The sequence below is a fragment of the Dunckerocampus dactyliophorus genome, chromosome 6, assembly GCF_027744805.1.
Source record: "Dunckerocampus dactyliophorus isolate RoL2022-P2 chromosome 6, RoL_Ddac_1.1, whole genome shotgun sequence".
In the NCBI taxonomy this organism is placed as follows: Eukaryota; Metazoa; Chordata; class Actinopteri; order Syngnathiformes; family Syngnathidae; genus Dunckerocampus; species Dunckerocampus dactyliophorus.
The window spans coordinates 18512289-18537797 of NC_072824.1; the positions used below are offsets into that span (position 1 = coordinate 18512289).

The 25509-nt window shown below is 38.8% G+C and overlaps 3 protein-coding genes across 5 annotated transcripts in view; 2 read left to right on the forward strand and 1 right to left on the reverse strand.

The window, feature by feature from the left end:
- The window catches only part of LOC129182554 (cytoplasmic phosphatidylinositol transfer protein 1-like), a 78301-nt gene extending 74095 nt beyond the window's left edge, over positions 1-4206 (reverse strand). For all 3 annotated transcript variants that reach the window (XM_054778815.1, XM_054778814.1, XM_054778817.1), the window contains exon 1: positions 3941-4206. The gene's annotated coding sequence lies outside the window, so the exon portion shown is untranslated. The remainder of the gene's footprint in view (positions 1-3940) is intronic.
- A 4232-nt stretch (positions 4207-8438) lies between these two features.
- On the forward strand, positions 8439-17932 carry psmd12 (proteasome 26S subunit, non-ATPase 12). Its single transcript, XM_054780490.1, has 11 exons — positions 8439-8648; positions 8952-9011; positions 9686-9814; positions 11296-11403; positions 11576-11680; positions 11779-11928; positions 12029-12163; positions 14780-14892; positions 14972-15146; positions 17148-17225; positions 17677-17932. The coding sequence occupies exons 1-11, from the start codon at positions 8541-8543 to the stop codon at positions 17884-17886; spliced, it is 1371 nt and encodes a 456-aa protein (XP_054636465.1). The 5' UTR covers positions 8439-8540; the 3' UTR covers positions 17887-17932.
- A 2831-nt stretch (positions 17933-20763) lies between these two features.
- The window catches only part of helz (helicase with zinc finger), a 59437-nt gene continuing 54691 nt past the window's right edge, over positions 20764-25509 (forward strand). The window contains exon 1 of the mRNA XM_054780489.1: positions 20764-20882. The gene's annotated coding sequence lies outside the window, so the exon portion shown is untranslated. The remainder of the gene's footprint in view (positions 20883-25509) is intronic.

The window sequence follows — 25509 nt, forward strand, 5'->3', positions numbered from 1 at the left end:
AATATTTCCTTCAATATGTCATCTTTGTATTTGCACATGTATTTTTTTTCAGAGGCATTCCGTACAGTCTATAAAACGTTATTGAAACAATTTTTTGAAATGCTGGCTTTAACTATATAAAAGAGCCTTTTATGTAGGACTGCAGCTATCAAATATTTTAGTAATTGAGTAATCTACTGAAAATTCCTTTGGTTGATCAAGTAATCGGATAAAACATATTTTGCTTGTTTAAAGAGCAAGAAAAAATAACACATTTCACGTAATAATGAATGACAAATTGTTTTCATTTTTAGATCATTTTATTTCTTAAATTCACATTGTGCATAATCATTTATTATTTATCCACCATGTTCGGTGGGCGCATATTGTGTTTAAAATGATATTTGTTAGCTCAGCTGCTTGCTTGGGACTACATAATGGTGATTTGTCGATAGATGTATCCATCCGAGACTGTAATGATTTACTGGAAAAGGAGAGAAATAATTAGTTAGGGTCTTACATTCTGGGTGTCTTCAAAGATGATCCGATCCATCAAATATGAGCTATTGTGGTTTGTAAGTGTTGCATTACAACGAATGCACGACATTTTTTAAACTTGCTGTTTATCTTGAAATGCTCCCACACTTTCCACATTTTCTGTCTGTTTTTTAAATGTTGTTTTCCTTCTCTTTCGTCGCCTTGTTGTTTTCTAGCGCATCTTTAATCTTCTCTCTCCTTTAACTAAACAGCCACTTCTTCTCCGTGGGTGACGTAACCTTGTTCCGATTCCTTGAGGCAGAAAAAAAATCCTTGACTATTTTTTGGGAAATTGACATACTCAAATTACTCAAGGAATCGTTTCACACCTACTTTTATGTTGCCAGCACTTTCGAACAAATTCGGCATACTGGCCCGTTCGTATTGATAGCCTCCTTGCTCATTCCCACACCGAAGCTGTGGCAATCATCTTTTTTCCCCCTAATTTCTACTACATTGCCTTGCATTGCTCCTTACGAGGGGCCACTCTTTTGCTGTGTGCATGCCAACAGCCCTGGCTCCCCCCCCACATTGACAAAGCGACTGTATGACTGACAAGAAGTCTCACTTGGTTAGAACGCTGTTGTCCGCATCTAGGTGTCTAGCGTCTAGGTGCTAAACTAATCCACAGAGTGGACCCTCTTCCTGTCTTTTTGGAGGTGAGAGACAAGGAAAACAAACACGCATGCACATGGCAATATAGGGAGGCCCTCAATATTATCCGGTTAATTGTCATTTGTCCATCCATCCATCCAGCTTCTTCCACTTATCCGAGGTCGGGTCGCGGGGGCAGCAGCCTAAGCAGGGAAGCCCAGGCTTCCCTCTCCCCAGCTACTTCGTCCAGCTGGATAGTACTGTAACTATATACAGGCTTTAATGTTATGCATTAATGGCTTTAACATCCCACCACTACTCAGGCCCCAATGAGACAGAGTACCAGAATGGTTACAGTCTTTTTCCAGACCAGAAGGTCCTGATCTGGCCTGTGGAACAATACACTCCGAGTCATCCAGGCTCTTCTTACTTTATAATGTAAAAACTGCGCATTTTCTGCAGAAAAATACAAGGGCTCAATGTAATAATCCAAAACAAGTATACTTCATCTTCAAACCATTACTTCTCCCACCACAAAAAAAAATCCTCAGACTGAACTAAATTAATGACTAATTTTATCAGTATTTACCAATTTTTTGAGCTACCTGACAGTAAGGCAGTCAGTCAAGGGACCTTGGACTTGTCCTCACTTTACCCCTTTATACGGCACACCTGGCCAATAACACTCATCATAAATAAATAGAAACATTTATAATTAATCCATGTGATCGGTATCAGCCAATTTCACTCATGGATGATCGGTATCGGAATCTTCAGCATAAATCCTTGATCGGAGCATCCCTAATAAGAGCATTTATTGTTGTATGATTATAATATATAAATAAATACAACTAATCAATTCAAAGGTTCTGTGGATTGCCTTGGTGTGGTGTTATGAGGAATGCAGACACACACCCAGACACGTTGGAGGAGAAGAAAAGAACAGTCCAATACTTTGACTCACAGAAGGACTCATCCAGTCTGGCATTGCTAAATTGTTTCTGTGGTATTTACAACTTGAGCAACTTACATATATAAACACAGCAAAGCAAGTCTGTCCAACATCTGCAGTTGTGATGACTTGCAATGACGCAACAGTGTCACACAGCAGACAGAAACCTCTTTCCTAAAGACAAATCCGACAGAGGCATGACCTTGTCTGACTATAATGAAGTATGCACACGCACTGGGGTAGTTTAAAGAACCATTTCCCTTCATTTCCAGTATTAGCACAACTCCTCCCTTGTCTATACTTCTATCCACTACCACATTTCTTCAGTGTGAAGTCAAGTCAGTCACGCTCACTTTGTTTTCCCTCTGTGCATCTGAAACTAAAGCTGCCTTCCTTCCTCCAGGCAGGAAACTTTTAAGCTAAATACATATAAATTACGAATGAAAGTCAGCTTGGATAGCCTCCAGCATACCCCCACGACCCTAATGAGGATAAGCGGTATAGAAAATAGATGAATGGATGGAAGGGATAAATTAACATTTATGGTTACTTTTACAACCCTTGAAAACTACTGTTCCCAAAGACACAATATGGCAGTGAGACACCACACGGACAACATTTTCCTGTTTTGTCATGAGTTATTTATTTAAATCAGTAGTGTTTCTCACCTTCTTTATCAAAATGATGGTCCTTGCAACTTTCTTTGGCTCCATTTTGGGTTACAGTATTGAGGTGAGAAACACTATTGAATTCAAGAAACAACTTATGTCAAAACAGGAAGGTGGTGGTGGTTGATCTTGCTGCCACATCGTGACTTTGCGGACAGTCGTCTAGAATCATGTCTTCAATGGAGGTAAAATTAACATTCAATGTTCATTTATCCCTTTCATTCATAATTTATATGTATTTATATTCATTTTGAACTGTTTTCTGCATGTTAAAATATAATTGGAAAACTATAAAAATGTGTTTTGCATTAACATTTTTCAGCTTTCTGGAATGAATTCATTGGATTTACATGATTTCTTATCGGAAAAATGTATTTGGTTAGCATCTGTTTCAGTTGGAGTCCGACATCCTGGAACGGATTCATGATGCTGACCAAGGTTCCACTCTACTACAATTGAAGTTATAGTGTTTAGGCTGTAGAGAAGGCCATGCTGGCCCTGACCTCCGATCACTGTGTTCACACAAGCGTCTCATTCAGACACACACTTCATCTTCTCCATGTTATTGTAGGAAACATCATTGCCCCCCCAACCCCACACACCCTCCAATCCCTGCCTCCCAAACGCTCCGTTTATCTTGTCAAGGTTGTGCTTGCTCCAGATGGTGTCCACAAACAGTGTAGACGCCTCAGCTATAAGGGAAGAGCACCCACGCCTCACAATGACACAAAGATGTGGAACAATAAGCAGAAACAGCATGGTGGCAATTGAGGAGAATAAAAAGGTGTTGTCATATATGTGCAGTGTGCATGCCATTATCAAGAGCCATTATCCAGCGCTTCTAATTTTAGACTTAAGTCGTGAGACCTGATAGACAAATAACGTGAACACGCACACAAACACAATGAGGGGCGTCTGTCACTCACTGTGAAGCTGCACATGGTGTGTGTATGCGTGGAGCTTGCACGGCCAAGTAGTGCAAGAGATCACACTGATTAAAAGCATTGTAGCGATGCTGTGTGAGTTGGGTACAGATAAATAATAAGTCATGTATGCAGGGGGAGTCACTCTGCAGTGCAAGTTCATGAGACACATGTCTGGAGCAGGAACACACACACGCGCGCGCGCGCACACACACAAATATAGTACCTTAAGTTAGCTACGAAATTTCATACTAGCAGCAAATGACACAAAATGTTTAGAAACTCACCTCCTCCACAGTGAGAGGCATGCATATCCTGTACTCTTTCAGCAACATCTCTCTGTTGTGTGTTGATAAATGTGTCTCAGTCCGCAAGCGCACCGGGATGTGCGTTCAAAATATAAAAAATAAAATAAAACTCCTCTGCTTCGTGTCAGCGCATGTGGGAGGATTGTTTCCAAGTACGGTCCGACTTGCTGAGTTCGCTCATCCGAACCAGCGGGAAAGTCTAGCAGCGGGACGCAACAACAGCAAACAAGCTGGGTCCAGGATTTCTCCCCACTTATGACGCGCCAGAGTCAGGAGGTAAAAAGCTGGCCATAAGCATATCCGGAACCAGGTATGCCTGGCGCTTCAAAATAAGAGTTTGGTTTACTGCAGTTGCACAACCAGTGTCGTTTGTGTTGCTCAAACTAATCCCAGTGCTAAATCACTTTAATTGCCCACTTGGATCCCATAGTTTGAAGCTGCCATTGAGAGACCCCTCAACCCTTGGTTAAAAGCTTTTATTCTGCAATATGAGATGAATGTGTATTGAATTAATCTAATTAAATAATGTTTTGGGTTTTTTTGGCCTAAAGACACAATAAATCATTTTTTGGCTTTGGAAGCTCATCTATTAGTAATTGTTCTGAAATTTTATGAAATTAAATGAAAATTGGCAACTGCTGATAAACAAGGGAATGTAAACAAACGTAAATTCCTTATAATAATTATGCATATTAATGACAAACAAAGGTTTCATCACATCTGCATCCCAAGGATATGGGATTTCATACAATCAAACGCATGGCTGCACATTTTCGTGTGCATGAGCGTAAATGTGTAATTTATTTTGAAATTCGGACCGGTTGGAGAATAGTTCAATGCCACTAATGGTCTACGAGACAGACCGCTGCTAGAAATGCGTAAATGCTGTTAAACTACGCCTACTGTTGCAACGATGTGCAGTGTTTGTCATTTTCATTCTCATTTTGTCTTGACAGATACAAATGTGTTTGGGTAGGCTTTCAGCTCATCTTCCCAATTACAAATATGTTGCAAATGTAAAATTTAGAAAAAACGTTTTAAAAGAATATTGTGTGAAAACACTTGAGTTCATTTCGTTTAAAAATGGCTGCAGTATGTTTAAGAGAAGTCACTCGAGGTCCATCACAAAACAAAGGTCTTGTGAAGATGACTGCATACCTTGCATTGTGTCAGCTGACGTAAATGTGCTGACGTCATGGTCACTGAGGCACTTAGTGCAGTTTCTTCTCTTGAAGTCAAATCACTTGTATTGTTGTCCAAGTACTTAATAAGAGCACAAAAGAGCACAAAACAAAAAAGTAAAACACGTAATACACAGATTTCATTTTCTATCGGCACTACACACACGTATCGTACAAAAACGAACACTTTTAAATCAGAAGGTAAGCTCCTGGTTTAAAATTTCTTGATAGCTGATGCTGTTTCCTGATGCTCAGCCGCCAGAAAGCATTCAGTATTTTACCCAGAAACATGTTTGTGGCAAACCTTCAGAAATAGTATGATACAGTACATATTACACATCATATTAAATCCATCCAGTGTATTCACATGTATCGATCTATTTATCTGTCTATACAGTATCTCACATTATATCATTAAAGTGGTGTGAAAAAGTGTTTGCTCCCTTCCTGATTTCTTATTTTTTTGCATGTTTGTCACATGTTTGAGATTTTTTTTAAATCCCAAGACATCACAAAAGACCTGACAACAACATCCAAAGAACTGCAGGCGTCACTTGCCTCAGTTAAGGTCAGTATTTGTGACTCCACCATAAGAAAGACACTGGGCAAAAACGACCTGCATTGCAGAATTCCAAGATGAAAACCACTGCTGAACAAAAAGAACATTAAGGCTTGTCTCAGATCCCCAAGACCTTTGGGAAAATACTCAACCTGACTTGGCCTGACGAGACAAAAGTTGAACTTTTTGGAAGGTATGTGTCCCATTACATCTGGCGTAAAAGTAACACCCCATTTCAGAAAAAGAACATCATACCAACAGTAAAATATGGTGGTGGTAGTATGATGGTCTGGGGCTGTTTTGCTGTTTCGAGACCTGGAAGACTTGCTGTGATAAATGGAGCCATGAATTCTGCTGTCTACCAAAAAATCCTCAAGGAGAATGTCCGGCCATCGGTTCTTGACCTCAAGCTGAAACCAACTTGGGTTCTGCAGCAGGACAATGATCCAAAACACACCAGCAAGCCCACCTCTGAATGGCTGAAGAAAAACAAAATGAAAACGTTGGCGTGGCCAAGTCAAAGCCCTGACCTGAATCCTATTGAGATACTGTGGCAAAACCTTTAAAAGGTAGTTCATACTTGAAAAACCTCCAATGTGGCCAAATTACAACAATTCTGCAAAGATGAGTGGGACAAAATTCCTCCACAGCGCTGCAAGAGACTCATTGTAAGTGATCACAAACGCTTGATTGCAGTTGTTGCTGCTAAGGGTGGCCCAACCAGTTATCAGGTTGAGGGGGCAATCACTTTTTCACACAGGGCCATGTAGGTTTGGATTTGTTTTATCCCTTGATAATAAAAAGTTTCATTTAAAAAACGCATTTTGTGTTCAGTTGTGTTGTCATTGACTAACATTTAAGCTTGTTTGATGATCTGAAACATTTAAGTGAGACAAATATGCAAATATGCAAATAAAAAATCAGGAAGGCGGCAAACACCTTTTCACACCACTGTATATAGTCTCAAGGGACAATATAAAACGTAAACTTGAATATCACTGAGAGTAGCCAGAGTACAGCTTGTGTAGTAGTATACTGTGGATTTGCTGTCCTCTAAAAATACATCACCACACAGCCATTGTCTAAATAGATGGCAATACAAGTGAGTACAGTTAACATGTCATAACTGAGTCCAAATCTATACTGCTTTCTAAACTGCACACTGACTACTCTAAAGTATAAGTTTAATTTCTACACTGTTATAACTTGAGAAGATATATTGTATTAAAAAATGTGAAGTGCCGCTGAAGTGTGAGGGATGTACAATTTTTTGTGATATACTGTATCTATGTCTGATGTTCCATTAGAGGTATTTACAATAACAGCACCATCAGACACATGCCTCACAAATGCCAAATTGATTTATTCTGCAACTGCAAGTAGCCGAGGTGCAAAGATTCCCTGAGTCTGCTTTCAATAAATGTGCTTGCTTTTCACAGCTCCATGTGTTAAATACAAAAACCAGAAGCACATTCCGATGGACTGTACCTATCCAGTTACATCGGACAAAACAGAAACTCAATAACCAAGGTAGTTGAGAAATGTTCTATAAGCACGAGTGAGATATGGTGACATTGATAGAAGACACAATTGAATGAAAACTGGATGTGTGATGAAAAATATATTATATTATTTTTCTGTGATGAATGTAACTTTTGTCTGGCAATATTTGTTCACCTTGTGTTCATCTTAACTTAAGCTTGAGGGCGTAGGTTAGTAAAGATCTGTGCATGACCCAACAAATTCAATAAGGTCTGTGTGTGATTAAAAAACAGATTACAGACTGATGTCATCACAACTACTGTGTTGTGCCAAAAAATCACCAAACAGTCAGTCTGTCAGCTGTGAAAGAGTAGACAGGCCTACTTTTGTTCCCCTTCAGAGAAAGAAAACAGCATGTGAAATATTTATAAGAAAACCTTCCGATTTTAATACTTGGAAAAATAAATGTCTCAAAGGTAAGCTTTTTTCCCTTATCAGTCATATCATATCACAAAATAATATACATAGTGGTCTATTATTTACTAATAATGAAAATGATATTCTCCACTTCAACCACTTTGTCAAAGGTCAAATATTTGCTATGTCAGCCAAGTATTTGTTTATGTATCAGCAATTACAGCCCTTGTTCCATTTTGATATGGCTCCTAATAACGCAAGTTGTGTTCACTTTTTTAACCCTTCAATGCTTATGTTGGGAATTAAAATGCTTGTAGCTCAGGGCTTTTTTCTGCGGAACCTTTCAAGACCAGTGAAGCCCTTCTAAGAGTGAAATTAAAGCGATATCTACTGGTGATTAGTAGACATTGCAAGTTTGCTTCATTCATGCAGGACAATCCTATCACTTCATATAGTCGTAGTATAGTGTCGTTTTTAATGATCAGCGTTTTTATAACCAATTGTATTTTTGTAGTAGTTCATATGCAGTTTTAATTTTACAAATGATAATTTAATTTGTCAGATTCAAATTTATGGTATAGTATTATATACGGTAGTATAAACATAAAAACAAACAAAATTCTGCTTAACAATAGTAAGAGGGATAAAGTGACAAAGACGTGATTAGTATGGGTTTTGTTTTTACTAAATACTGATAAAAGTCATTAGGGATGTGGCTAACAAGTGATTAGTATGTCTGTATATGTTACATCAGGCGTACTAACGGAACCAACGGTATTCTTTTTCGTGTGGTCCTATTCGGGTCCTTCAGGCGCATCGGACACCATTAACACTCTCGCATCTGATTGGTCACGTTGCCCGTTTCGTTCATTGGCAAGCAAAATAGTGCTAGCCTGAGGTTGATTGTACTGAACATTGTTGTTACCCGTACGCAGCAAACATGTCTGAAGAGCGTTCCGAAAGGTCCGATGGAAGGATTGTCAAGATGGAGGTCGACTACAGCTCAACTGTAGACCAGCGTCTCCCGGAATGCGAGAAAATGGCTAAAGTAAGCGTGCGAGAGAGGCACCTAACAGCTGAGTCATGCTGTCACATCCTTGTTTGCTAGCATTTAAGCTAATGTTACACACTACGAGGAAAACTATGTAACTAAATGTGATAATATGTTAGAACGGGGGCAATAAATACATTTCGAACTTTTATATAGCGTATATTCCTGTTATTGTGGCGTAACTACTTTGTAGTTACGCCTTTTAGCATGCTAACATGCTTAGCCGTTCGTGTAGTCATCGGAATCACCCTGAACTATCTTCTGTACCGCAAGTAAAACGAATGTATTTTTGTTCATTAGGATGGCAAGTTGCAAGAGGCAGTTGAAAGCTTGTTGACATTAGAGAAACAAACCAGAACGGTAAGTGTTGCTGTTTATAAAGCGTTTTATTTTTCTAATTTGCCTCGGTAGATTAGAAACTTGATTGCAGACACAGGTCCATATCACGATATATATAAGTACGCTACAAAAACACACATATAATCATTGCCGTCCATAGTAATAAGGAAAAGTACAGGCATTTCTTCCAATGTTTCCAAAAACAAGAAGAATACCTTGTGTCACTTTGTAATGGCTCAATCAAGGCTATTATGATTAAATTTTTGGAATCAGCTAATCGCCGCATACATTTATGCATAAAGTTCCTTAACACAGCATGAAAGGTGGCAACATTGCTAGTTACAAACACATGGCTGGCACTAGTCCACCTTGGGAGCTTGAGCAAAATTCTAAATGCGTCATTATGCCACCTGAAGCTTTTTCATTTTGGCTTTACTGTAACTACACTACAAATGAGTTGTATAGAGTGGAGTACAGTAGGCTCTAAAAAGGGCTATCTTAACATCATCTTTACACATGTGAAATTTACATGCCAGCATATTGGCTTAGTAGTTAGTTACTTAATAGCACTTAGAGTTAGTTTAGTTATCAACATTATTTTGTTTTTTTTAGTGGGTCCGTATTGGAGTTGATGAAATTCATTTAAGACTTTTTTTTATGTATATTTAATAACATCTTACCTCATCCCCTTTAAGGCATCAGACATGGTGTCAACATCCAGAATCCTTGTGGCTGTGGTACAGATGTGCTATGATGCAAAAGACTGGGATGCTCTGAACGAAAATATCATGCTTCTTTCCAAGAGGAGGAGTCAGCTGAAACAGGTCACACGTCTTTTTTTCCCCTCAAGTGTGTGTCTATTAATATGTATTTTCAAGTCAGCGATATCTGATATACAGTGTGTCAATAACTGAAAATATTCTTGCATGCACACACAGTCAAAATGCAGGTATCAACCACATATATTGTAAGAAACAACATCAGGCAGCAACAACACAGCAGCAACAAGTTGTAAATAAACGATGGATACCCTTTAGTTGGCCAGGACTAGGGATGAACAGAATAGTAATTTTAGATATATAAGTAATAAAAGTAAACTAACAAAGTAATACATTCACCGATATGAAATAAAATTCACAATAAATTGTCATAATTATCACAGCAACAGCAGCATCTATACAGAACACTGGGAATGTGCACAAAAAGTGTACCTACATCCTGCTGTTTAAATGCATGCATTCTGCACTGTTAGAGCAGAAATTGGCAATTAATATGCATTTCTGGCAATGTTAGACTGCTGATGCAGCAGTTTACTTGTTAATCCTACATGCAAGAGACGTGTATTAATTTGGCAAGATGAAGTTACTTCCAAGACGTTACTTGTGCAATTTCACCAGCTGGCTGAGTCTGCGTCTTTTGAGGTGAAGTACAACCAAACTTTCCAACGGTTTGGCATGAGCATTTTAACTAGATGCTCACTGTCATCTGTGCAGGTGAAAAACTAATGTCAAGCGCAACACTGTCACAGTTGACTTGGAAGTAACTATGCCTCATTTCAGTGCCACTAAATTAATAGTACCTCCATCCATCCATTTTCTATGCCGCTTCTCCTCATTAGGGTTGTGGGGGTATGCTGGAGCCTATCCCGGCTGACTTCAGGCGACAGGCGGGGTACACACTGGACTGGTTGCTAACCAATAGCAGGGCACATATAGACAAAACAACCATTCATACTCACATTCATACCTATGGACAATTTAGAGTCGCCAATTAACCTAACATGCATGTTTTTGGGAATGTGGGAGGAAACCGGAGTACCCAGAGAAAACCCACGCACGCATGGAGAGAACATGCAAACTCCACACAGAAATGCCCAGGGGAGAATCCAACCCAGGTCTTCCCGATCTCCAGACTGACTGTGTGGCCAACATGCTAACCATTAGACCACCGTGTGGCATTAATAGTACCTATTTGATGTAATTTATTAGCAAATATTAATATTGCATCGAAATGAGTCACCAATATCTATTTAGTTCTATGGTTAGGGTGGTAAAATGCAGGTATTCCCAGCAAAGCTCTGTCATTAACCCTTGCTGTTTTTCCCATTTGATGGTCTCTGTACACCTAATGTACCATATTCAGTCGTTTATGTTTTCACTTGTTTTATTTAGAGGTTTCTGCAGGGGTTTGGGTAGATGTACATGTCTATACAGTATGTCGTCAATTGGGCTATTACAATAAGTACTCACATTTTTTGTTAAGCTTTTATTACTTAACCCCAAATGTGTTTTACCGTCTCTGACAGGCTGTGGCGAAAATGGTGCAAGAATCTTACAAGTATGTGGATTCTGTGACTGATTTGACCATCAAGCTGCGGCTCATTGACACTCTTCGCACTGTAACAGCGGGAAAGGTTTGTTTTGTTTTGTTTTTTTTGTCACACTACAACAGATGTAAGATGCTTGAAAGCCTCAACTAAACTTTTAAAATTGGTGCATTTGGAACAACATTTTTATAGCCAATTTTATTTCTCATTTGGCTTTTTTATTTTTAAAATGTTGTTCAATACATTTTTTTCTTTATAGATTTATGTCGAGATTGAACGTGCCAGGTTAACAAAGACCTTGGCAAATATCAAGGAACAAAGCGGTGATATAAAAGAGGCAGCTTCCATTCTTCAGGAACTGCAGGTAAGAGACTAATAATGGGATTAGACTATCTTTGTTTACTCCCAATAGCAAAATAATCAACAACTTCATGGCCTGATCAGACCTGTTTTTAACGTTAGGTGGAGACATATGGCTCTATGGAGAAAAAAGAGAAAGTAGAGTTCATCTTGGAGCAGATGAGGCTTTGCATTGCTGTCAAGGATTACATTCGCACACAGATCATCAGCAAGAAGATAAACACCAAATTTTTCCAAGAGGAGGGCACTGAGGTAAAACGTGACTGATACATGTAGGGATTTGTTTCCTTGACACTTATCTGAATTGAGCATTTACTTTAACTGAAGAATATTTTCTCCCTTTACAATTTAGGAATCAAAGCTGAAGTACTACAACCTGATGATTCAGGTGGACCAGCATGAGGGCTCATATCTGTCCATATGCAAACACTATCGGGCCATTTATGACACCCCATGCATCTTGGAGGACAACAGCAAGTGGCAGCAGGTACATTTGTGCTACACTAAGAATACCCAGCACATGGACGTATAATAGATGTACAGTCGGAACAAAAAGTATATGAAACCTTTGGGATTTCTTAAATTTCTGCATAAATTGTAATCTGATCAGGGTTTCCGCTACATGTAATTGATCATGGCGCACCACCCTTTTTTTTTAAAAAACTTGAAAATAATGTTAAGTGATATATTGTATAAATGGATATACTGAATATGCTACTGTATATAGATACATATATAGCTTATTATTTACGCACTTATTGACCACAATTAGTTTGAAAACAATTTCAAATATCATAAAAATGTTTCACTGTGCTTTATTTTAATAAACATGCACCGGAATCACCTGTCTGCCCTGTTGGCACTGCGCGTGTGTGACCAGATAAAAGTGCGCGTCTTGTGTTGATGTTCATGTTGTTCCTTATTATCATCACAATCAAAAATAGTCTGTAAACTGTTTCGTCAAATGACGACAGCTTGTCAGGCTAAGCCAGCGTGTGTGATCGATCATGTTTCCATCTCATTCAACTTTGTGGCATCTTTGTTTACACATTTTGCCTCTCACTGCCTCTCTGGCGGCAGATAGCTAGCTTGTTTTTGTCCCATGAGGCGAGCTGCCTCATAGCCCAAGTGGCTATCACGTTCATGCTAACTTACTTTTTTAAAGTGTCACTTAACAATCTTGCTCTCTGGTTATCATTAGAATACAAAATAATACAAATACAAAGTCTTCAAAACACTAGATGTGTGTCTAAGTCCAATGTAAACACATAGTGTGTCCAGCTTTAAGACAGTGATGCTATCACATGGGTCTCCAACAGGTACTGTAGCTCGAAAGCTAGCAGTAGCTCACCAGCTGATGTTGAGTAGTTCACCAAAGAATATTTTCTTTACTTCTTAGTAGTTTTATACTGAGTGGAGATGTGCTTTGTAAAGTACAATTTAAATGTTGGCAGTCACATAAAACACAAATAGCTCACCTCTCCTTTGTTTTAGTCAAAGTAGCTTTAATAATGCTGCAAGTTGGATACACCTGTGCTATCATAATCCTGGACTCTGAATTTATACTGTTTATACAGTTTATACATTTATAGAAAATGGATGGATGGATGGATAACTAAATATGTTAAATAAGTCAAAAATTGTCCCCAAAAAAGTGCATTTTAAAATTCTATTTCTGTTCTATTTTGAAATGCTGGCACTGTACAGCCGCTTCCTTATTTGAACCATCAGACGTTCCCTCACTGTCTGTTTCCCTTCTTGTTCCGGCAGGATGGCTGGAGTCACGTGACTACACATGCTGTACCTTGTCTTAAGGGGGAATGAACTAGTACATCAGCGCACACACAGTCAAAACAGACAAAAAATACTTAGTTTCTTTTTTTATTAAAACATGGACAAAATGTCGTCTGTTATCGTGTTAAATTTTGGTAACAGTAAATTTCCGGTTTATCTGGCCTTGTTTGAACTATCGCTGTGAAAAACAGTCCTTACTCAATTTTAATTGAAGACCCCTGCTCTAGGGTATGGATTGTCCAAGAGCTAATCAGAGTTGGGTGGGAGCCATCTTACCGTTCAACCAGTGAGACAAGATTGGAGGTGTGGCTTAAAGCTGCTCTGGCCACTAGAAAACACACCAGTTTAGAATTGTCTCGTCAAGAAGTATTGCCTGATGTGTACAATGCCAAGCTCAAAAGGGCTTTCAGAAGGATTAAAAGTTATTGACTTTTATAAAACTGGAAAAGGTTGCGAAAGTATCCCTGAAAGTCTTGATGTTCATCAGTCCACGGTTAGACAAATTGTCTGTAAATAGAAAGTTTAGTTCTGGTGCTTCTCTGTCAAGGAGTGGCCGTCCTGTAAAGATGACTGCAGGAGCACAGCACAGAATGCTCAGTTAGGTAAAAAAAACAAAACAAAACAAAGTATATTGGTTAGGAACACACAGCTTGCTATCAGCAATGAAAAAAATAATTCACAAGTTTATAAAGATATAAGAGAAGGTCTTGAGGCCATCTCTCCAATAGTTAAAGCTCAAAAGAGGATGGATGGATGCAGCAGGACTATCCAAAACACAGAAGCAAATCAACAACAGAATGACTTCAGAAGAAGAAAATACGTGTTCTGGAGTAGCCCAGTCAAAGTCCAGACCTCAACCCAATTGAGATGCTGTGGCATGACCTTTTTAAGAGAGCTATTCACACCAGGCATCCAGGAATCTTGTTGAACTGCAACAGTTAGGTAAATCGGAATGGTTCAAAATGAATGCTGATTGTTATGCAATTACAGGAAACGTTTGGTTTGGTTGTGGTTATTGCTGCCAAAGGAGGGTCAACAAATTATGAAATCCAACGGTTCACTTACTTTTTCCTCCCTGTCCTGTGAATGTTCAGGTGTTATTTTCAGTAAAAATATGAAAACGTAATTGATTGTGTGGTATTAATTTAAGCAGACTGTTTATTTATTCTTGTGATTTTTAGATGATCAGACTACATTTTATTACCAATTTATGCAGAAATTGCAATGGGTTCACATACTTTTTTTTCACACTGTATACACAAACTTAACTTTGTTGTTGTTCATGGAAATCAATGTTTGTGTGTTTCAGGCCCTGAAGAGTGTTGTGCTGTATGTGATTCTCTCTCCTTATGACAATGAGCAGTCAGACCTAGTTCACAGGATCAGTGCAGATAAGAAATTGGAAGAGATTCCCAAATACAAGTATGTTATATCAGTTCTATGTCCTTAGGAGTACAAAATCTTTGAACCATATACTGTAATTATTGTCATCTGTCTCTAGGGACCTTCTGAAGCAGTTCACCACCATGGAGCTTATGCGCTGGGCTTCCTTGGTGGAGGATTATGGAAAGGAGTTGAGGAAGGGCTCACCCGGCAGTCCCGCTACCGACGTCTTTTCGTATTCTGAGGAGGGAGAGAAGCGGTGGAAGGATCTGAAGAACAGAGTGGTGGAGCATGTAAGTCCAAGACTAATAAATGCATCTTAGACATACAGTCCTGGCAAAAAGGTGTGACTTACAAATTTAGTGCTTCAATAACTTTGCTGCTTCATTGTTCATTTTTGTGGTCCCCACAAAAGTTTGTGTTTTCAGTATTTAAGAAGACACGGAAGATATTTTAAAAAGTACTGAGGCCATAGTTATTGAAACACCAAATTTAAGTCACTCCCAAAACTTTTGGCCACAACTGTACACTACATAGGCGTGGTCTTGGCACCTACTGGAAGTTCGAATCAAAGAAAATGTAGTTGGTCTTCCCTATGTGGCTGAAACATCTCCCACTCTACTAGGATCACACAAAGTTGGAAGTATGCGATTGTCCAAAACATCTTTTAGAAGGAAATAAGGGTTCTGCTCCTCCTGATTGGTTAATGAATTGATTAAGAAGTGTGTTTGGTTACCCTTGTGTATGTAGTTTGTATCAGATAAGTGACATTTGGGTCAGTCTCCTGAAAGGGGGCCCAAAAGCGTGACACAGCAAGCATTGTTACATTCTGTGCGGGCTACGCTGGTTCCGATAGCGACGCGTACATGTTTTGTCTGAGTTTGGTCGAAGTACATGTTTTGGATGCAGCACAATGCGTTTGGTGCACAATGAGATGTTATACTTGGGGAAACCACAACAGCTAAAATGTAAGTTCCATTGTTGTGTGTTATTTCTTTCATCTTCTCTATGACACTTTTACATGTCACAAAATGGCGACAGACTGAAATTGACACCAGATCATGTTTTATACACAGAAGACACTAACTAAATATTCAACATTGTTTCCCCTGTTTATTCAGTGTGTTTTTGCAGTATCTTTTTATTTGGTTATAGCTGCAAATCACTGTAGTCTGTGCTTCATGCCCCATGAAGGGACGCACACACTCTGGTCCCACTTCAGGAGACTGACCCATTTATCGTAGTGGTTTTTGCATCCAACAAACATGTTCAAAATCTAGCATTATGATACCACGCATTGTGTTCTGCGTCCTGATTGGATAAGGGACTGTAGACCATTGTCAGTCAATCTCCTCCGTGTCTTCCTGCGCAGTACAGAATGCGTTCAGCTTTTCAAATTTACATAAATGTTCAATCGCTAGCAGTGTGACTCTGAAGTGCTGTATGTTTGCAAGTTTTAGCCCCGACAACACCCACAATGTCGACGTAACGTTCTGCACTGTGAAAGCCATCTGCAGTTGCACCCAAAAGGCAGAGGAGGATGCTAACCGGCTGTAGGGCGCCATTTGGCAATAAAAGAATCTTCAGTTCGAGGAGGAGTACGAGGAGTAGGAAAATATGACGATAGGAGCAATATGTTTTAAAAAGGATACAAAAACACTACAATACAGCGGAACAGTGCCAGGATGAAAAGGCACTGTTAGAGGAGTGAAATATGTGAGTCACTTCAGAATTTTTGTGCAGGCGCCAATTAATGCTTTGCTCAGACATAGTGCAGTATGGAAAAACTTTAAAATATATATAAATATATATAAATATATATTTTTAAGCTTGTATTGCCAATTGTTTGTATATTTCTTAGGTATACATTTTGAGTGTTAAACTCTGACATAAAGGACATTTCACGAGATTAGAATTTAGCCATAAATTATCCGCACCGCTGTACAAGCTGCAGGGTTCAAAGTTTTAATAAAAAAGTAGAGGCTTATGCACCCTTCCAATATTTCTTGGGCATAGAAAGTGTACCATTCTTTAGTATGATGCAATGGGCTAACAGTCTGCATTTTAGGTGTCAAGTGGAATTTGTGCCATGTTCAAGCAGAACATGGCACAAATTCCTTTGTGTAAGTGTGCCCTTTAGTCTGCTGCTCTCCATAAGCATTTAAAAGAAAATTACCTCACTTTTCTGAAGTCCATTTGTTCAAGGGAATAGGGCAAGTTTATTACAATCACATCTGCCCAAATTAAATGGATGTACATAGTGTATATTAACAAATTTGTTTTCTTTTCTACAGAACATCAGAATAATGGCGAAATATTACACCAGAATTACAATGAAGAGGATGGCCGGGCTTCTTGACCTCTCCGTTGACGTAAGTGATGTTCTAATGAAAAAGCAACTAGCGACAAATGTACCGTCTTTTTCTTGTATTATTGAAGACTTTTGTACACTGAAAGTACATATTGCTCTTCTCAATGAGCAGCTGGGGCTACTGTGGGCCCCTCTCTGAACCATAGGCCCTCACAGATGACAAAGTCTTGTGACATTGAAAACAAAAAGAAGGTTCTAAAACTATTGGGTTTGCTTTTTGTACTCACTTTTTTGAGTGCCAATTATGCAAATGACACAATTATGTCATCTAGCGCTGCAAACCACCGCCACAAATGGATGCTAGTCCTGTAATTGCAGTTTGCAGTGGTGTAATTCATTGCATTCGGATCTGTTTCCTGTAGATACTTGTGGTATATGAATTAGCATCTTTATTTTGATTGGAAGTTACCGTTCCAAGTTTCATTTGTGTCTGCCTCAAATATATTCATCAGGAATCTGAGGAGTTCCTCTCCAGCCTCGTCGTAAACAAGACCATCTATGCCAAGGTGGACCGCCTAGCCGGAATCATCAACTTTCAGAGGCCCAAAGATCCCAACGACCTGCTCAATGACTGGTCACACAAACTCAACTCCCTCATGTCACTGGTCAACAAGACCACACATCTCATCGCCAAGGAGGAAATGATCCACAATCTGCAGTGAAACAAAATTGGAGGTCTTTTTTTATGGTTTGCTCCCTGTGGGTCCCCCCCCCCCCCCCCCCCCCCCCCCCTTCTGATGGATTGTTTTGATCATCCAATGAGAGCTGTACAAACATAGAAGCCCAACTGCGTAGTTTTGTTTATTACCAACTCACAACGAGAGCATTGCATACTCCTGTCAGACATTCTGAATTGTGTTATAAGTGGCCATTTACATGTTGAAAGAAATACCTTGCAACATAAAAAATAAAGTCCCATTTGTGTAACGAATGTGTAATTTAACTGAACTGCAGTGGTATGAAGAAGTGTTTGCTCCCTTCCTGATTATTTTTTTGGTGCATGCTTGTCACACTTAAATGTATCAGATCATCAAACAAATTTAAATATTGGTTAATGACAACCTAATAACTGGTTGGGCCACCCTTAGCAGCAGCAACTGCAATCAAGTGTTTGCGATAACTTGTATTGAGTCTCTTGCAGCACTTTGGAAAAGTTTTGCCCCTGTCATCTTTTCAGCATTGTTGTAATTCAACCACATTCGAGGGTTTTTGAGCATTAATCGCCTTTTTAAGGTCATGCCACAGTATCTCAATAGGATTCAGGTCAGGACTTTGACTAGGCCACCCCAACGTTTTCATTTTGTTTTTCTTCAGCCATTCAGGTATGTTTTGGATCATTGTCCTGCAGAACCAAAGTTGGTTTCCGCTTGAGGTCACAAACTGATGGCCGGACATTCTCCTTCAGGATTTTCTGGTAGACAGTGGAATTCATGGTTCCATTTATCATGGTAAGTCTTCCAGGTCCTGAAGCAACAAAACAGTGCCATATCACACTACCACCACCATATTTTACTGTTGGTATGATGTTTTTTTTTTTTTTCCCCAAATACCGGTAGTTAAACTTTTGTATCATCAGACCACAGTATTTTCCCAAAGGTCTTGGGGATCATCAAGATGTTTTCTAGCAAAATTGAGATGAGCCTAAATGTACTTTTTGTTCAGCAGTGGTTTTCATCTTGGAACTCTGCCTTGCAGGCCCTTTTTGCCCAGTGTCATTCTTATGGTGGAGTCATGAACACTGACCTTAACTGAGGCAAGTGAGGCCTGCAGTTCTTTAGATGTTGTTGTGTGGTCTTTTGTGACCTCTTGGATGAGTTGTTGCTGCGCTCTTGGGGTAATTTTGGTTGGCCGGCCATTCCTTCACCACTGTTCCATGTTATCGCCATTTGTGGGTAATGCCTCACACTGCGGTTCGCTGGAGTCCCAAAGCTTTAGAAATGGCTTTAGAACCTTTTCAGGACTGATCTCACTCACTCTCTTTCTCATTTTTTCCTGAATTTCTTTAGATATCAGCATGATGTCTAGCTTTTGAAAATCTTTTGGTCTACTCCACTTAGGCTGGTCTTACTTAAGAGATGACAGGTGAGGCAGTAATCAGGCCTGGGTGTAGATCGAGAAATTGAACTCAAGTGTTATAAACAGTTATGTTTTCTGGGGAGGGTCGAGGGTGCGACCACTTTTTCGCACAGGGCCGTGTAGGTTTGGCTGTTTTTTTTCCCCCCCTTAATTATAAATGGTTTCATTTTAAAAACTGCATTTTGTGTTCAGTTGTGTTGTCATTCATTAACTAATTACCTCTGCCAAGCGCAGTGCGGAGGTTATGTTTTTGCTGGCGTTTATCCGTTTGTGTTCAAAATAACTTAATGGATTTGGATGCAATCATTTTAGGCATTAGCATTGCTAGCATGCTAATGTTAGCATACTAGCATGTTTAGCTATATTCATGGGTAGACACATGCATATAAACACTTAGTGCAATCATGCTAGGTGTTAGCATGTTAGTATTGCGAGTATGTTAACATTAGCATAGTAGCATTTTTAGCCATTTTTTTATAGCTAGACACTTGTATAAACACCACTATTATGTTAGGAGTTATGTTAATGTTAGTATGTTAGCACTGCTTGCATGTTAACATTAGCAATCTAAATACGTACATTAAAAACATGTAGGACTAATATTTATGGTCTAAATCACAATATGGTGGGAACTATGGCGCTTGTCGGAGGTCTGCACTCCTAGTTAAATTTTGCCTTTCTAGTTATATTTGTTTGATGATCTGAAACATTTTGACAATGCAAAAAAATAAGAAATCAGGAAGTGGTCAAACACTTTTTCACGCCACTGTATTGTTGCATTATGGAATGACAAAGCTAGCTCGTGTCTAGTTCATGGGTAGGGAACCTATGGCTCGAGAGCCAGATGCAGTTATCAAAAGAGGCAGGCCATATCTGGCTCAGACATTTCTTAACATGGAAAAAAAAAATCAACTTTTAAAGTAAAACATAGAAATCACAATGCAACACCAGAAGTCTCATTAATGATAGGAAGTATTTACATTTTTTATTATTGTTATTGTATTACTATTGGTTAGCTTCAGTATAACATTAAAAATAATAAATTCAGAAACTTACTATATTCTAAAACTATTGGTTGTGCTTAAAAATGCATACATTTAGTTGTTTTCAGTGTTAAAAAAAATTATAAGGCTCTCACAGAAATACATTTAAAAATATGTGGCTTTCATGGCTCTCTTAGCCAAAAAGGTTGCCGACCCCTGGTCTAGCTCCTTTGTCTCTGTGCGATTTCATTCATAAACATGTTTGTAAAAAAACAGTGGTAGACCAAGTAAACTGTAATTGTAAGGACAAAATAGTATGTGTCAGGATATTTGCAGCAAAATTTGTTAAAATCAAACATATTCATTAAATGATGTTCACATATTGCCAAACCAGGCAGTATTATAGTTGACAAGTGTTGCTCCAGGCAAAGGCAAATCCCCACAATGTGACTTTGACTTTTTTTAAACAACTGAATGTCACACGACAGACACGCACGCGTACACACACGCGCTCCCTTCAACCTTCACATCACTACATCCCATGATCCTTTGCGCGGGTCTCACAAGTGGATCCAAGATGGCGTAGAAAGTAAAGCTAGGTAAGTGTTGACTTCCCATTTTCAGACCTTTCAGTTTTCCTTTTCACCTTAAAGTTGCTGTGAATAATTATCAGTGTACATAATTAGGGAAATGGGGCTTGTGCCGATTTTATGCATGAACAAATGTGCGGTGTCATATTTACTATGTACGCCAAAATACCGTATCGAAATCGCAGGCCCGCGCCAGTTTTGTTTCGGCGAAACCAGCTAGCTAACATAGCCTGCTAACATTCACCCATCAGCCTGCTACTCTTTATTCGAGCTTGCAAGGTTCCTGATTAGAAAGGACGTATTTGGACAAGCAACATAACTGCAAGCTGTGGGTCCCCTTGTTAGCGTTATTACGGTAATGCCTTTGCAACCGTATTGCAAAGACATTTTTCACGCCTTTGAAACGTCACCGTCGTCGCTTTGAGTTGTCACAGTCAAAACAAGTTTGCCACACTGAGGAGTAAAGGTAAGCCTTTACCTTCGCACCTGTACGTACAAGATTGCCTCTAAAATACCCACCTGGCCCCAAAACATCATCGCATCATTATTTGATGTTTATTATGGTGTCATTTATTATTTTCGCCCTAGTTGGCAACCAAATGATGCAACATAGGATACCACGATACAGTAATATCTGTAATGCTATTTTTAATTCGTCTTTGTATATTAAGTTTTTATTTTATGGAGGCAGAGGTTTTGGAACAGCTCTCCAATATATGTAATACTCGTTTTATTGTGAGGGTTTAACAAATCAGTGAGGGTAGATATTGTACACATAACATTTAGGAATATTTTGACTCTCAGTAGAAATAATTTCTTTAGGGACTACTGAGTATGCACAGTTGGTTAGTACTGTTATGTTGTCAAAGGGGAAATTTTTCACCTGTGTCATCACAAACAAGGATTACGTGCAGTGGTCTATCTGATATCTAAATGATTCATATTTTTGCACAGTTCTGGTTTAGTTTTAGTCGACTGTAGTTGCATTGGTGTGGTCGGTTTTATACTACACAATAGTAGTAATAGTAGTTCTGTACCGAACTGAAGGTTCCGTACAGAAAAATCCCATAACGCGTACCTTTACACCCCCTGGTAATAGTAAGTATAGTTGGGCTTTGCATACTACAAATACGGCCAAAATGTAAAGTGTTGTGGTGACTTTTTAAGTGCAAGGGTGTCCAAAAATTTTTCAAGGGCCGCATACTGAAAATCAAGGGATGGACTGGCCACTTTGATATTTTACATTTTGTACACCGATCCGTGTAGCTATGCTCAGAAGTTCAATTTAAAGAAATATATTTTTGACATAGGTAAAAAAGTATTTAGTATAAACTTTTTCTCCTTAATTACACTTAATTATACTTTGCTTGTTCTTCTATTTCTGCTGCTGTTTTTTCAAAATATTTCAACATCTATTTTTTCCTTTAATGTTCTGACTTTATTCCCATAATATTTTCACTTTATTCTCATAATATAAATTTCCATCCATCCATTTTCTATACCGCTTCTCCTCTTTAGGGTCGCGGGGGCATGCTGGAGCCTATCCCAGCTGACATCAGGCGACAGGCGGGGTACACCCTGGACTGGTCGCCAGCCAATCGCAGGGCACATATAGACAACCATTCACACTCACATTCATACCTTTGGACAATTTAGAGTCGCCAGTTAACCTAACCTGCATCTTTTTGGATGTGGGAGGAAACCGGAGTACCCGGAGAAAACGCACACGCGAAGAAAATGCAAACTCCACACAGAAATGCCCAGGGAAGAATCGAACCCAGGTCTTCCCCATCTCCAGGCTGTTACTGTGTTGGCCAACATGCTAACCACTAGACCACTGTGCGGCCCCATAATATAAATTTGCCTAACATAATTTTCCCAGAAATTGCAACTTTAGTCTTTTTGTTTAACATAACAAATTAGGATTTTTTTCTTTAATATTTTAGCTTGAATTTAATTTTCAATATATTTTATTTACTATTTAATTTATTTCACTAATTGTTTTTTCTGATAGTATTATGACTTTGTTCTTGTTCTTTTTTCCCCTCAATATTATGACTTTATACTTCTATTATTTCAACTTTACTCTTGTAAAATTACTGCTGTTTGTTACAATGGGTTTCTTGATTAATTATATTTTTAGAATGTGCAATGGGCCAATGAAAAAACAGCCGTGGGCCACAAAGGGCCCCCAGGCTGCACTTTGGACACCCCTGCTTTGACTTCCCATTTGCTGAAGATGTAGTTACTTTAGTGCGGTGTTGATGCACTGTCCACAGCAACATAGTACTGCTGGTGTAGGTTGTAGGAAGAATTCCCTTCAAAACATTGTCAACATTTTGATGGTTTCAGTGCACAGTTAAGTGTGTGAATGTCATATACTATTGGCCGATATTGGCATACAAATGGGATATTGGTTCATATCGGTATCTGTTTTTCTGCCAATAATGATATTGGTGTGCGAGTGATGACATTGTGCTCCACAGAAGTTTTGGCTTCTGATTGTAAATATGCAATATGCAATGATTGTAAAGCACTGTGAGGGGTGACTAAGGGGCCTTCCTTTACTTCTAACTTAAAATCACACCTCAGGAAGAATCACTCGCGCAGCTCGCGTTCATGCAGCACAATAATAAGCCACAGGAGGCATGCTGAATGAGCTCTATTTTTAATAATCACTGATTGAATTATGAGTTTGATACTTTGGATGTTACTTGGTTCTTATAGCTTTCTAGATTGTGTCATTGCCAGCACTTTTTTTTAACATCAAGTTTTACTTGTGAATGTATTAAGTCTAACCTGTCTTACCTGTTGATAAGACATGTTATTTTTTAGTTATACAAAAATCAACATTTCTCTTACGACACACAGTTCTCTCTGAGAAGGTGGTGGCGAATGAGGTGGCTGTGCATGTCTGTCGTGCCGACCGTCCGTATGTCATATTTTCGTGAGACACTTATTATACTGCAGTAAGTCTTTATCAAGCCATGTCACATCCATGCTATAAAAGCCGAAGTGAGTCCACACTTGATTAATTTAAACTATAATGGTGTATCTTTCAGTTTAATTTACAGCAAACATCACCGCCCAAGTTTGCCATGGCACCGTATTGTTTTGTTTTTTGTTGTTCTTTGACGTCTGCCACTCTTGTGAGGATCTCCTGGATGACAAGTAAAACGATGACTCGATTCACTGAGGAGGAACAGTGAAAGAGGTTCATAGTGGCTATATTTTAATAATACAAATCCGGTACACGGCAAGAGTGTATCGATGATAGCGATATTTCATCACACTCCTAAACCACAGCATAGGGTAGATTTGCACTAATGACATCCAATGCAAGAACTGTCTAAAAAATCAGAGAAATAATAATACTCAGTTGTGATTGACATTGTCAGAGAGGTATTTATTTAACAATATGCTTAGAATTGTGATTGTAGTTTGCAATGGTGTTGAACTGTTTGGCATTACACTTTTTAACTAAGCGACATGCACATTTTTACTGCATAGCAGAGGATAAGCCTTTGATGCTTTTGTGATATCTTTTTCTGCCAAAATACTGTGTGATATGCATAAATGCCACTCTCACTTTTATTACTCACTTAAGTAGAAATGAAATGTTTATTCACTGTGTCTGTGTTGAACATAAAATACACAGTCCAGACTTACATTTACACCTGTTGTATGTGCAGCACTATGATTGGTCAATGACATGACATGCATTTTTAAAGTAGACAAACCAAATTGTGCATGTGCCAATAATTTTAAAGCTGTTGAGATAACTGAAAACATTTGTCCCGTAATGTGTATGTTGTCAAATGTCAGGGTGGCATGACATTTTTTTGTAAATAGTTGTTTGCACCACCAAATATTTTTTGGGGGCAGTAAAAATGAATTTAAACTCTGGATATTGATATATGATATTGAGACTTGTTTTCAATGCATTGTCCCAAAAATAACATCCGCGATTACATCCATTGAGAAAATACTTTTGAAAATTGTCTTTTTATAGAAGCTTATTTGCCATTGACCCAGTTGACATGGATGTGTACAAATATAGGTGCATCTCAATGAGTTAGTAGTTCGATAAAAAAAAAAAGTGAAACTCCTATATTCTATGGATTCACAACATGCAGAATGAAATATGCAGGCCAGATGATACAACCAGCATGCAAACAACATAGCGTATATGTGAATGAAGACTTTGGTAAGCAATGCAATGCAAATGCACTAAATTGTACTGGGGAAGATCTAAGCACAAACACCGGCATTACTTATCTTGATTGGAATGTAGTTGCACATGCCCAGATTGAACACAATTTGTCTGGGAACGCTATTATTTTTCAAAACTTTTACTTGGAGATCCATCCAACCACAGTTGGCGTGTAAACAAACAGCCAAAATGACTATTTCTCTGTTGTCAACTGAAAACGGGTTTGTGTAAGTGACTCCTGAGCTACTTCCACCTCACAGTGACGTAGAAGTACAGCACAACTTAGTTGTACTAGGCTTTGGTTCAAGATTGAGAATGTGTGGCCCCCCATGTTTTCCAGCATGTCATGGTGTACCCTTCCTATCTGAGGTGGTGCAAAGGAGGCGACGCACATCCTTTTTATCACAACTTGTAATCATTTTT

Excerpts from the sequence above, each read along its gene's own strand:
- psmd12 (XM_054780490.1), top strand. The coding sequence starts at position 8,541 with ATGTCTGAAGAGCGTTCCGAAAGGTCCGATGGAAGGATTGTCAAGATG. Across the intron at positions 9,012-9,685 it reads TAGAGAAACAAACCAGAACG|GCATCAGACATGGTGTCAAC; the intron begins GTAAGTGTTGCT and ends ATCCCCTTTAAG. Across the intron at positions 12,164-14,779 it reads ACAACAGCAAGTGGCAGCAG|GCCCTGAAGAGTGTTGTGCT; the intron begins GTACATTTGTGC and ends TGTGTGTTTCAG.